The following is a 14,788-nucleotide window of genomic DNA, read 5'->3' as shown; positions in this document are numbered from 1 at the left end:
CTCAATTCCGTATTTAGGGTTAGGCCTAAGTATTTTGGAGACTGTTTTTTCTATTTTGGTATTATATATTTTGATTTGAGGGTTGTAATTGTGTCTATTTTTTCTATCAGTGGAGAAGATCCTTTGCCCATCTTTTTCAAATTTAAGGTTGTTAGTAGTTCATGAATTTCCTGTGTGAGTTTTATTTTTCCATTTTTTAATGCCTCAAGTGCCTAAATGCCTTTTATTGAATTACAGTGGTACCTTGGATTGTGAGTAACTTGGTCTGCGAGTGTTTTGCAAGATGAGCAAAAATTTTTAATAAATTTTAACTTGATAAATGAGCTAGGTCTTGCAATATGAGTATTACCTATACACTTTGTCTGCTGAGCGCCACGTGATCACAAGCCACTCGGGATTGTGGGTAATCGTCTTCCATGTTCGGTCCCAGTTGGCATACCTCATTCATATAGTCAACATTCGTGCTAGCGTTGTGACCACGTGTGTGTGCGTAAAGCATTTTTTTATTTTGTGTCCAAACGTAGTGACTGTTCTTTATTAACTGTACTATGACAAGGCCCCAATGAAGAAAAGGGTTGAAAAGGAAGGCAGTAAGAAGAAGGAGATGATCATGATGGAAGTTAAGAAGGAAATCATCGGGAAGCACGAACAAGGTATGCAAGTGACCACCATTGCAAAATTTTATAAGAAGTCTATGTCAACGATTTGCACAGTATTAAAGAAGAAAGAAGAATTAAGGGGGCTAGATGTAGCAAAAGGAGTCACGAGAGTATCAAAGCAATGGCCACGTATTCTGGAAGATGTAGAAAAGTTGCTTTTGGTGTGGATAAACGAGAAGCAACTAGCAGGTGATACTGTGACCGAGAACTTGATCTGTGAGAAGGCAAAGGCCTTGTCGCCGACCTCGTAAGTAAACTGCCAGGTACATCTACAGAAAAAGAAGAAGGCTTCAAGGCGAACAGGGGGATGGTTTGATAACTTTAAGAGGAGAAGTGACATCCATAGTGTTGTGAGGCACGGAGAGGCTGCGAGTTCGGATGCAAAGGCAGCTGTTTTTGGCAGAGTTCGTTGCCGAGTTCCAGAAGCTCATGGTTTTGAGTGTTACAAAGTTTTTAATTGCGATGAGATGGGGCTTTTTTGGATAAAGATACCAAAGAGGACATACATTACAGCAGAAGAAAATGCAATGCTCGGTCACAAGCCCATGAAAGACCATCTCACCCTCTTGCTGTGTGCTAATGCAAGCGGTGATTTCAAAGTCAAGCCCCTATCATTCTGAGAATCCATGAGCCTTCAAGAAATGCAAGGTGAAGAAGAGCCAGTTAAACGTTATGTGGAGGGCCAACAGCAAGGCTTTGGTCACTCGTATCTTGTTCGTTGAGTGGATTAACGAAGTCTTCGGTCCTGAAATGAAGAAATACCTTTTAGAAAAAAAATATTGCCACTCAAAGTCTTGCTGGTTATGGATAATGCTCCTGCTCATCCTCCAGGCCTTGAGGATGACTTACTGGAAGAATTTGAGTTCATTAAGGTCAAGTTCCTTCCTCTCAACACTACTCCATTACTCCAGCCTATGGATCAACAGGTCATTTCGAACTTTAAAAATACATCAAGGCACTATTTCAGCGATGCTTCAAGGTGACTGAAGGAACTAACCTTACCCTTTTGGAAAAATCATTTCCACATTGTAAACTGCATCAAGATCATCGATAAAGCCTGGGATGGGGTCACCAAGAGAACCCTTAATTCTGCTTGGAGAAAACTGTGGTCTGACTGCATCGAGGGGTTTGCTCATGAACAGGAGCTGCCAGTTGTTGATGAAATTGTGTCCTTGGGGAAGACCATGGGACTGGAGGTGAATGAGGACAACATTCAAGAGCTGGTGGAGGAACATTGCCAGGAGTTTACCACCGACGAACTGATGGATCTGCATCGCAACAGCAAGAGGTTATGGAGGAGATCTCATCTGAGGAGGAGGAGAAAAAGACGGAGACATCCCTCTCTTCAAATGAGATTAGGGAGGTGTGTAAAATGTGGGAAACTGCAAAATTTTGTAGAAAAGCACCACTCGAGTAAGGCTGTGGCAGTGCGAGCGATGAATCTGTTTAACGACAATGCAATGTCATATTTCCGTGAAATCCTCAAAAGGAGGCAAAAGCAAGTGTCATTGGATAGGTTCCTTGTTAAAGTCGCACAAAAAGAAAAAAGAGTCAACAGATAGCAGTGATTCTGTTAGTGACAATGAAAGTCGTCCTACCCAATACAATTACTGTAATATGTAATTGTAATGTAATTAATAAATTTGATTACTTTATGTATATTAGATTTAAATAATAAAAATATAAAAAGGCATACATACATATATAAGGTATACGAAGGGATATGTATTTTGTATTAATAATTTTTATATGAATATTTTTGAGTTTTGGAATGAATCATTTGAGTTTCCATTATTTCTTATGGGGAAATTCGCTTTGATATACGAGTGCTTTGGATTACAAGCACGTTTCCGGAACGAATTATGCTCGCAAACCAAGATACCATTGTATTGAGGACTTTTTCAGATTTTGAGGATTACTGTTTGTGTGCCAGATTGCTATATTATCTGAATAGCATGCTATTTTTGTTGTCTTTATTATGTGAGGATGGATATTGTTCACATAGATGAGAAATAGGAGTGAGCTTAAAACAGAACCTTGTGGAACTCCAGTCTAAGTTCGATGCATGTTGGAATAAATTTCATTAACTTTTACTTTCATGAAATCTGAAATCCAAATTGATGCATTATTCCAGTATCGTATGCAATTTTTATTAACTTTTGTCTCCAGACATGATCACAGGCAGCTGTGAGATCCAAGAATATTGCTGTTGCCTTCTTTGGTGGTTCTTCTTGAAAGCCGTCTATGACTGATTGGCAAATATAAAATAATTGATCTTCTGTACTGTATTGACACCTGTATGCAGTTTGGTAGAAGTTGATCTTATTATTTTCTAAGAGCCAATTCATAATAGGCTCTTAGAAGAATAGCCCAAAACTGCGTTTTTGGCTATTTTTCCCATGTTTTTAATCATATGTCCAAAGATAAGATCAATTCCGGGTGATTTGTCAGGGTCAATTTTACTAATTGCTGTTTCTAATTCTGTCATTGTGGATGTCTGCATAATCTGTCATGATTATGCAGACATCCTTGTGCATAATTAATAAGTTTGAACTGGATTGTTCTTTCCTCATAATCATTTCCATGACATTGCACATTACTATCATTAACATCCTCACTCTTATGCACAGATTATCACCATTTCTCCTATCACAAAACTTTAATAATTTCTCCAGACTCAAGTACCAAATGCATTCAAGTGTGGGCCACCCCTCTTATACAAATCCATTCTTCTCTCAAACTCACTCCATACATCTAAAAAACTCACATCTTTTCCTTCTACATTTTGAAAGTTCTTTATCGGTTCTACTCTCAAAATATAGACCTTCTACTTAACTTCCATGGGACTATGCAGTGTTTCCTTAATTAGCACATCTTTTCCCATTCATTCTCAATTTTTCAATAAGTATAAATATTGTCTTACCTTAGGCAATTGAATTTAAAAGGAGCATAAATCGCAAATCTTTTCACAAGAGAAAAACAATTTCTATTACTATTTTATAAACAAAGCGTATCAAAGTAGAGTTCTTCATTAATGACACTTGACAGTTTCAGATTTCTCTAATTCCAATATGTGTTCCAAGAAAATGATTCATCAATATCACCGGTGTCTTTGAGACATAAGAAGAAACTTTCCATTTTAGCACTGCTTCGAACACTAAAATAGAACATTTATTCCATACCTCCTTTTATTACTATTCACTCGTTGAAAGTGTCAATTTTTCAGTCAATCAACAAATTCACTTTGCTAAGATTCATTTTTGGAATCTCCTATTAATACATTCTGTCAAGTTTTCAAAAACTTCTAAAACAAAATTCTCTGATCAGAGTTCTCAAATTTCCATTTTCTCTCTCTCTTCTTGTTTCTTTTGTTATCCAGGTACCGAACACTCTCTCTGTTAGCTGTCAATCATCCACCAATATCCTCAGTAAGCATGCACTATGTTCAACTAAGCAGCAAGTAAGAAGTCAATAATGGGATACATTATTGTCGTTAGTGAAAGGAGAATATCTTTATGACAGGCAGACCACACTTGATGTAAAATCAAGCCTTGATTTTTATTACACTGTGTAGAGATCCTAAGCATTAATGCAGCTTCTTTAAGTTTCCTTGTGAAACAGTTGTTATCAATATTAGACATGTTTGATAACATGTCTGATATTGTTGCCAGAGTATTTGATGGCCAGTAGTGGCTGTGTGGAATGCATAGCCTGATTTGTGCTCCCTTCTTTTTTTTAGACGTTATTTACATGCTCAGACATGCAGATCTCTCCCGACCTTCCCATCTGGCCTACATAACAAATGCCACAAGAGCAATGAATCTCATAGACGCCTGGTTTTTTCATGGGGTGATGTGGCAGTTTTGCTGGATGTAGGAATCTTGATATTTTTTGTAAAGATAGAAAAGCCAATTTTATGAACTTGCAGAGCAACATAGCCGATTTGTCCGTGACATTTTTGATTTACGACAGCTTGATTGCATTCTCGAAATCTTGTTTAAGTAAGGGCTGTATTGAGAATTTTTTTTATTAGCGTGGGTTCAATTGACTATAAATGAAGATTTATAGTCAATTCTGAGGGTTCATGAATGTTCCCATTACCAACACAGTTCTTCTCTTACAAGACAAATTTCCTCTAGACATCCCAGTCTTCTTTGCCCATGCCCTTCAATCAGGTTATTTCGTGTGGCAAAACCATTTCTACGGTAGAGCAATGGACTCACTGCTTCCCCATCCCATAGCAAACCTTTATATGTGACTTCAGTGACCTTGAAACTTAAAGTTTGTCTAAGATATGTTGATGGCATGTTTGCCATTTGACCCCACAGTTGTCATACTTGAAACAGTTCCCTCAGCCTTAGCAAGCAACACACATTCAATTCACCACTACAATCAATAACAAATTTCCTTTTCTAGATACATTTGTCACGTCTTCCCTCATGTCGTATCTTTCACTGTCTAGCATAAACCAACACATAGGCCAATGATGCATAAACAGAGACATACCACCACAACACAAAAAAACCAGGTTTTATTAGTATCCTAAAAAACAGAGCCTTAATCATCTGCATTGATGAGCAGTTGCTGAAAAGTGAAATTAAATAGAAAAAACAATTCAAATGTAAGTTCAAGGAAGTCTGTGAAATGCTCATCAACCAACTAAATCTCAAAAATGAAACTCCCAAGGATCTGGATGGCACACAGAAACGTAACGTCTGGAAAAAGAAGAGAATTACACACATAGTGAAGACCAACAGAAAAGAAATATAACTGGATAACACCACAGTAACTTTTAGCAGCTAATAGAAATTAAAAATAACAGGACTTCAAGAAACAAATCACTAATGATGGATGTAGTTTTTACTAAGATAATTATGTTTTATTCTATTTTATTATTATTATCTATTTCGATTAAAATTCTATTTTTATTTTATTTATTTTCACCAGAGAGTAGGCTATGGTCATGAAATTTTGACAACTTTGGATGTCAGCCTTACATTGTGTAAACCACAATGTAAGTCTTTGAATTTCTTAAACCATCTAGCACTTACATGCATTAAATATTTTAGCTTGGGACCATCATTTTAAAAGACTCAAATATTTTAGAATTTTTCTTGAATCACTTGGGTTGAAACGGGAATACTTTCTTTATTTTTGGTGCTCAATCCATGAAATGAAATCCATTTTTTTTCTTATAATCACTGACTGAATAACAAAATTGTGCATGATTACTGTAAGTCCAGTCATTAATTTTATACTTCATGTTTCCCACCACTTTAATATGTTCTCTCACAACAACAAAACTTTTCTTTGAAGATTTATTAAAAATCATATTACATGCTGGGAAAAAAAAAAAAAAAAAAAATCCAAAACAAGTAAACTAAAATCGGAATATATCCAGTGCAAAAACAGGTCTGAACAAGGCCTGAAGTATTGAAAACCTCGTAAAGCTAAATTAACGCTTTACGAGGTTTTCAATACAAACACAAACTTCTGTGTACACAGAACTGCACACACCAGCCAAAATGGAGATTTCTAAACAATCATAAAAAAATTGTGTTAATATGAAAACATGAGTAACTTAAAGTATTACTATATTTAACTTACTCTCCAAATCTAAATATTAACATAAAAATCATCATCAAATTCCTGCCATGTACCCTCAAGGGGTGTACAGGATATGATAGTACTACATGAAAAATTTACATCATTACTAACTTCCTATCTACAATTTTCCTCAAATCAGTCTGTTACTTGTCAAGACTCCAACATTATCAGATCTTATATTTCTATCGTCTAAGGCACTTTGTACAGTATCAATCCACCTATACCTTGGTCTTCCTCTGAGTCGTTTTCCTGCCAACCTGGCAGAGGACACTTGTTTTGCTAATCTTTCCTTGCCCAATCTATTTAAATTTTTATGTTAATGCCAAAATACAAAATGATGGTACAACATGACATTAACATAAAAAGGTTGGGAAAACAGAAAGGGTTAGCATCCTACTCAAGCTAAAATCATCCACTATGAAAAATCCTTTGGTGATCGAGATGATGTGGATTCTGATTTGCCAGTTTAGGAATTTGCAAACTGCAGTTCCCAATTATATATTCAATGCTGTTCAGAAGTGATGTTATAGCAGCAGGAAAAGAGAATTTTCAACCAATTCAATGGAAAATTGGTTGAAAAGTATTTATGGTTGCAAAGACAAATATTCTAGAAGTTTTGCACATTTCTGTTTGGGGGGAAAGGTTAAATGCCAGGAATGTCAAATGAAAAGGAGGTGCACAGGCATTACAACTGGCAAAACTGTTAACTGATATGAGTCAAATGGTAAAAGGTCATTCATATAGGAGAAATAAGAAAACTTCAAATTTGGCAACTAATGTTCCAGTTCTGAGGATAAACATCTATTCACTGATATGAACAGTATGCAGCTAAACAGCTTTAGACAATCATAGCCATGATTATCTATAATATTTTTTTTCAAAAATGCAATGGCAAATTATTTGGACAATAGATCAAGTGTTAACTAAAATATTTATTAAACCTACTAGTTTCACCAAACTTTAGCTGTTGGCATCTTCAGGGTACAAGCACTTAGGTTAAAAAACATTACACATATATGAATAACTGTAAAATTCTAACGATTATAGTTAGAATTAGAAGCCTCGAAATTAGACAGAAGGAGCACATTGGTTACGTCAAAAACAACAGACAAGACATGTCAGGCCTGTCATCTGATTTTTTTATAACTAACCATGTCATTGAGTGGGACAAAAGCTGTTCCCCTTACATAGAAGAAGACTACCACTCCTGAATGTTTAAAGAAGCAGCTACTGTTGCTCGCTCGCTCTGCTGATAACCTTAACAGGAACCAAGGTTTAATACTTCCAGAGATATGGAAAACCCTAATTAGATCTCACAGGAAATGAACTTTAATGCAACCTAAAGAATGTCCCTTAGCAACAACTACTTAATCATGTACACGCGATATGTGTATCACTCACGTTCAATGCTATATCAGTTTGCAACTATAATCATTAGAATTTTACAGTTATTCATATTTGTGTAATGTTTTTTAACCTAAGTGCTTGTATCCTGAAGATGCCAACAGCTAAAGTTTGGCGAAACTAGTAGGTTTAATAAATATTTTAGTTAACACTTGATCTATTGTCCAAATAATTACTCTAGTTAGATGATCAAGAAAATAAATATTCATTATGCAGTGGTAAATTTTTACAATGAATCTCTACAATACTTAAATGTAATTTCAGTGAAATACAAATGAGAACAAAATGATATTGACAACAATGCTGTTATGAATCAAATACATGAAAAGTAACTAATACACTACTTTATATTAAATTAAAGTTTTTCTGCATATGAATTATGAAAACAAACTTACCATTCTTTCTTTAATATGACTTTCAAATGCTAATCCACGGTTTCTTGACCCACGAGAATCAACAGCCACAACAACATAACCTTCTGCTGCTAACAAATGATATCTAAGATGCCTAAAAATGGCAAATTCTAAGATATGATCAGATGACTACACATACATTTTTAATAAAACTACTTATTAAAATTACTACTATTTAAAATTAAAAATTAATGCACATTTTAACTGAAGCAGCATGAAATCAGAAGACTGGTAGACAAGAATGAAAGGATACAAAAAAATCAAGCAACAATGATGAGTTGAGATGGTGAACAATAATCATGAATAGCATAAAATCACAAAAAAATGCTTTAATGCAAAATCACATAAATCACACATGCATAATTTAAGGCATTAATTTGGCAACTAATGTTCCAGTTCTGAGGATAAATATCTATCCACTGCTGTATACAGCTAAATAGCTTTAGACAATCATAGCCATGATTATCAATAATATAATATTTGCTGTATAGTAAACTTATTCTCAACGTCTGACTCTTAATATAACAGGTTGGACTGAGAAGAGATTGTGGGTGGTGGTGGGGGGTTACAGGCAAGTGAGTTAGACCGAAATCATTATTCACTATGGAAAATAGGATTTTTCAGAGTAGATTTTGTGCATGAGTGATGATTCTGAGAGATAGATAGAATTACATAAGAATGATAGTTGCATTTGAAAGGATTTGGTGGGAAACCATAGTGAACCAGAGAAGCTTTTGCTGGAAAGGTAAAAACAAATATAAACAAGAGATCGCCAGAAATGTGAAAAAAAAAAACGCAACAGAAGAGTGAGACGGTGGATGATGAAAAAAGTGCTTGTGAAAATTAAAATCAATTCAAATTACAAACTACACACACAAACACAAAACAGGTAGAGAAGGGTAGGGGAAAGGAAGCCATGGTTGGAGATTGATGCCAGAAGCAGCAACAGTTAATGCATATATTAGAGTTGACAACACAGACTTCCTAGACTCAAGCAGTCATCCTGCTTGAGTCTAGGAAGCTATGCAGAATAAGAGATGAAAAAGATGCATAAGTGTGTGGGAGAGGGTGGTGATGGGGGAGAATGAGGGCATGAAAATTCACAGATAAGAGGTGGAATAGAAAGGGGGCTGCTGTATATACAAAAATTAATTTGTGTGATTTCTTAATGCTAGAAGTATCAAAAATAAGGAGGGGGGGAGAACTGAAGGGTATGACGTTTTTTGTATGGCATAAGAATTCCGGAAGTGGAGTCATACCTGCACAAGGTGGACAAAGAGACAACTGTAACAGCAGCTTTGAGGTAGCATGGTGACAGGAATGGGATTATACCTCAATATATATACAATTTTTTTATTAATGTTGCTCCCACCGATGAAAAGTTATTTGCAAACCTATAGTACATTTTTGTACAACAATGGGTAGGCTAAAGATATTTTCTATTTTTATCAATTATATATATATATTTGTATTTTTTAATTTATTTTTTACATAGTCTGAAAACCCTGCTCTAGAGACCAAACATGGAACTTTTTCAAGCTACTTCAGCCCTCCAATCAGTGGGGTAGTGAGGTCACACTTGGCAATGAAATTCAACGAGAATCACAAACATCCATGCCCACGACAGGATGTGGACCCACAGACTGTTGGTTGGAAAGGGGGCATGCTAACTACTCAGCCAATTAGGCCAGTAAACAATACCAAATAGTTATTAAGCAGTAACCAAACATCAATAATCTTCTTTCCACCTAGATCCACATTTCATGCTATTACTCCCAGCTGGGAGAATTTTAGATGGCAGATGAACTTCATCGCCCAGTGTGAGCGAGACAACCTCCCTGCAGATGACCCAGTGATAATAGCCACAAACAAACAAGAATTAAAATCAATCCTAAATTAATCAGAATGAGAAAGCTTAAGCCGTGGTTTATGAATAAATCAAGATAAAACTAAAATATTGATTTTAAACAACATAGAAGACATAGATATAGAAGGAATTGAAATTGTCAACAATTTCAGACAGCAAAGTGTAAAAATAGATGAATAGTAAGATAAAAACATGCATTTGGAAGATGGAATTATGCACAAAACATATGGTGAATAATAACTGTTTGCATGATTAGTATAAAGAGTATGCTGGGAAACTGAAAGTGCAGTTTGACTGGCATTGGTCAATCAGGCCAAGAAAAATCTGATAGTCTGATATGTGATGAGCAGTTTTAACTTTTATTAAACAAATAAAGGTATGTTTCCAATTTGCTGTGGGTAAATGAATGGGTGTCAGTGTCATCCCACTGAAACCCATATTCATCTGCCCACACTCATTAAGCTCACAACACAACAACATTTTTAGTGCTGTTGGTACCATTGGAAAATTAATGGGGATGTCAGCGCTATCCAGCTTATACCTTCATTCATCTGTCCACAACGACGTTTATCTTTAATCTCCATTCATCTATCCACAGCAACTTTTATATTTTATATATAATCTCCATTCATCTGCCCATACTCACGAAGCTAGCCACTACAACAACTTTTATCTTCATGCACTTTCTGATTCGACCTGCGACATGTAAACTGTTCCATTGGCTAATCGGGTTGTGAGACAAGGGAAAAATTATCTCCTTATTGTACTCCATTCATCATACTGAATATGAACTTGACATCCATGGATTCCATCATGGATGACATCCCTTGTCCTGTCCAAACCATCCCCTGCACATACCCAAAAATTTCAGTCAGAACACCCAAAGCCATTAATGCCCCCCCCCCATCCACACACACACACACACACTTCCAGCTGATACGAATCGCCTTATTTCCCTGAGGACTTTTCCATGACCAGCAAAAAAATTTAAGACATCCTGTTATGTTAGGTCATTCCAGATATCTATAAACAGTCCAATCCACGATGTCAGTCGCAAAGTGTCATCCACGTAATCAGGTGCATTTTCCTGCCAGCGACTGTATGCCGTATATACCGTACATATGTGATTTGTATTATTATTATTATTTCGGGCGACTCCAGGGAGTCCTTAGACTCATTGAGGGAGGCTCTAAACATCATGTCCACACAACTATACGATATTCTCACAGGATCTATCATACCTTGCCTTGAACTTGTTCACCATAATAGCATCCACAACAGACTCTGGCAGCTTATTCCACTCATTCACCACTCTCCAAGTAAAAAACCCAGCTCTAACACCCCTGCTAACTACACTCTTGCCCAGCTTCCATAGGTGTCCCCTAGTTCTCCCACCACCAGTCCTGATCTCAGAAATATCCTCTGAATTAATCCTATAGAATCCCTTTAGCAATTTGAATGTCTCAATCATATCTCCCGTTTTCCGCCTATCAACTAGTTTCTGCAACCCACAAATCTTCAACCAGTTCTCATATGATTCATTCCATAGACCTACTATCATCTTAGTCACTCGCCTCTGGATCCCCTCCACCTCCTCCCCATCAAGAAGGAACCGAGGTGACCAAATCTGGGCACAGTAGTCGAGATGAGGTCTTATCAAGGCTTGGTACAGAGGTACAATGACTTGCTTGTCTCTGTTCGTCAAGGTATTTTTCAGCAACCAAGTGAGTTGATGAGCTGATTTAGCTACTTTTGCAATGTGTCCCCTAAACTTCATCTCCCTATCCACCAACACTCCCAAGTCCCTGGCCTCGTCAATCTCCTGGAGTACAGTTCCACCAATGTGGAATACTGCTTCTAATCTTTTCACCCCAAAATGCATAACCTTACATTTTGTCACATTAAATTGACATCCATTCTCCTTAGCCCAGAACTCCAATCTATCCAAGTCATCCTGCAAGATTTTAACATCTTCTGCATTCACTATCGCCCTACCCAACTTTGCATAATCAGCGAACAAATGAGCTGTTCCGCTTAGATCCTTTCCTATATCGTTAATGAACAGAAACAGCAGTGGTCCAAGAACAGAACCCTGCAGCACACCACTAGTCACAGGCCGTCTTTTGGACTCTACTCCTGAATAAACTACTCTTTGATATCTCTCCATCAACCACCCACCTATCCATCTCACCAACCCTATATCCATTCCCATATGTTGTAGTTTACAGATTAGAATTCCATGTGGTATCCTGTTAAAACGCATTTGCCAGGTCCAGCAGTATCACTGTAAACCCATTACCCTTATCCAGTTCAGCCGTCACCTTGTTATAAAACTTGAGCAAGTTACTGAGGCATGATCTACCCTTCACAAAGCCATGCTGTCCCCTGTACAGTATCTCATTTTTATCGATCCATTCCTGTACTTTTCCCTTGACAACTTTCTCGAAGACCTTGACAACGACCCCTGATATGCTGATCGGTCGGTAATTTATGCAGTGAAACTATTTTCCCCTCTTTCCACACCTTTGGGACTAAACCAGACCCGAGACTCAGATTAAACAACATGGTAAAGGGCACTGATAATTCCTTAGCCGCTTCACACAAGACCAGTGCCGCTATACCATCCAATCCCACAAATGTATTCACATTAAGGTTCTGTAATAGACTATTCACCTCCACTTCATTCATCACAATTCCCGTATAAACTAATGGTTCCTTCATTTTTTCAATGTCACCACCTGGATGATATACTTTGGCAAAGTGCGCACTCAGTAACTCCACTATATCGACTGATTCAGTGACCTCCTTACCATCAGTATTCCTTAAAATCATTTTGCCGTGTACAGTTTTTTTCTTGCTTGCAGCATATTGAAAGAACTGTTTGGGATTCTCTTTAGCTTGCATAGCTAGTTTCCACTTTTGCTTTTTTTACCACAATCGTTACCCTTCTGGCCTGCACTTTATACCGTTCGTGTGCCTGCAGGTCACCCCTTTCTTTAAATTCCCTCCACGGTTGTTTCTTTTTTTTGCAGCTCAAGCTTAATGGTGTTATTCATCCATTTAACCCCTACTTGTTTTACTATTCGGACCCTAGGTATACAATCAGCCATAACCTCCTGTAAATGCTCCTTGACCACTTCCCATGCTCTATCGACGTCCAGCCCTTGCAGTTGTACATGCCATGGCACTGATCTAAGCAATCTCCTAAGCTTGTCATACTTTCCAGCAAGGTAATTCCACACCTTTAGCCACCTCCCAGGTCAAGACCTTATGATCCCTCTCACCAATAGGTGGCAATATGGTCATATTCATTACAGTCAAATTGTGAGATGCTATTACCAGGTCAAGCACTCTCACAACCCCTAGTATTTTCAATTACATGCTGTCTCAGATAGTTATCCCTTAATAATTGAATAAAATCCATTTCCTTCCTCACATGTGTCCTCTCCTCCTTCCAATCAATGTTACCATAGTTGAAATCCCCCATAATAATTACCCTCCTTCCACACATTTCATCAATTTGTTTACGCATACTATCTCCACCAATCTATTCCATCACCTGGTCTATAGCAGCACCCAACTGTATATTTTATTCTGCCAGTCTCAATCTCACACCAAATAGCCTCAAATGAGCTCCTTTCACTATCCTGCGATACAACTTCAATTCTCCTTGGCTGCAGTTCATCAGCTATCATCAATAATACCCCTCCCCCCATTTTATTCTCTCTGTCCCTCCTAAACACACTATAACCTACACATTCTATCCCACTAACTATATCATCTTCCGTCAGCCATGTTTCACTAATGCCAATAACCTGTGGCCAGGAAGAGCCAATCAAGGCCAAAAATTCTTCCTTCTTGTTCCTAATACTCCTGGCATTAGTATACATGAAATGCAGTGATCCCTTTGTCCCACCTCTATCTTGATGCGTTATTCTAAATGTCCCATTCCCATTTTTTGTTCTTAGTGCTGGCTCGGGTACATTATATACATTCTTACATTCAACTGTCTCACTAATGTCCGCATATCCACCCCCCCCCCCTCTCCTTGGTAGTTCTAGTTTTCCTGGTTCTGCACATCCATTTTCACTTCATTCAGCAACACTTTTTCCAGTCTCTGCACACCAAGTAACCAAGTATTAATACACCAAGTATTAATCGTGTTATGGTGGTGGTTTTAATTATATCCATCCTGTTTTATCCAGAGGCACAACAGTGGTCATTGCAAACCTGGCAGATTCATTAATCACGTGGTGGTTTTATTTATATCTGTCCAGTGTGCTGCTTGTATTCGTTACGTCGTGACGTGTTTCTGTACAATGCATGACAGTAAGGATGGTGTTGTCTCCATGTGACGGATTCGATGTGCTCGGCCGGATATTCCCGCAAGCGACCATACAAAATATGGAACTTCGCTAAACAGGATGCGGGCAGCTATCCTCCTCGCCAGCAGAACAGAGCTGAGCCTCACCCTGACGTCACTTTGCTAACTTTCGTTTCATCCCCAATTTTGTCCGAATTTGGAAATGGATTAATTCCAAAACCAGTAATGAGAATAATCGGAAATAGTCCAAATTAATAATATGATATAATTATGTTACTACTTACTTTTAATGAGATGGTTCAGCTTCTCGGCCTTTGCAGAGTTGCTGGATATCTGGCTCAATATTGGTCGACTTCAGTAGAAGATCAGCACACACACTAAGATGATTTCTGTATTTTGTTTTTATTTGAAGGAGCGATGAAAATCCTTTCTCACAAAGAAAGATTGTAGAAAACTGCACGATAATTTTCAGTGCTTCTTCAGATAATTCGGGAAATTCACTTCTCACTGAAGG

General features: G+C 37.4%; 1 protein-coding gene across 1 annotated transcript in view; it reads right to left on the bottom strand.

Moving 5' to 3' along the window:
* The window catches only part of LOC150110456 (dipeptidyl peptidase 9), a 441,463-nt gene that overhangs the window by 116,754 nt on the left and 309,921 nt on the right, over positions 1–14,788 (bottom strand). The window contains exon 15 of the mRNA XM_090393952.1: positions 8,066–8,177. Coding sequence (XP_090250078.1) covers positions 8,066–8,177 — 112 coding nt within the window. The remainder of the gene's footprint in view (positions 1–8,065; positions 8,178–14,788) is intronic.

Source organism: Typopeltis vanoorti, chromosome 1 (assembly GCF_054136105.1).
Source record: "Typopeltis vanoorti isolate ZY-2024b chromosome 1, IOZ_Tvanoo_1.0, whole genome shotgun sequence".
NCBI lineage: Eukaryota > Metazoa > Arthropoda > Arachnida > Uropygi > Thelyphonidae > Typopeltis > Typopeltis vanoorti.
The sequence above is the reverse complement of the archived record's forward strand: the minus strand, read 5'-3'. Positions and strand labels throughout refer to the sequence as shown.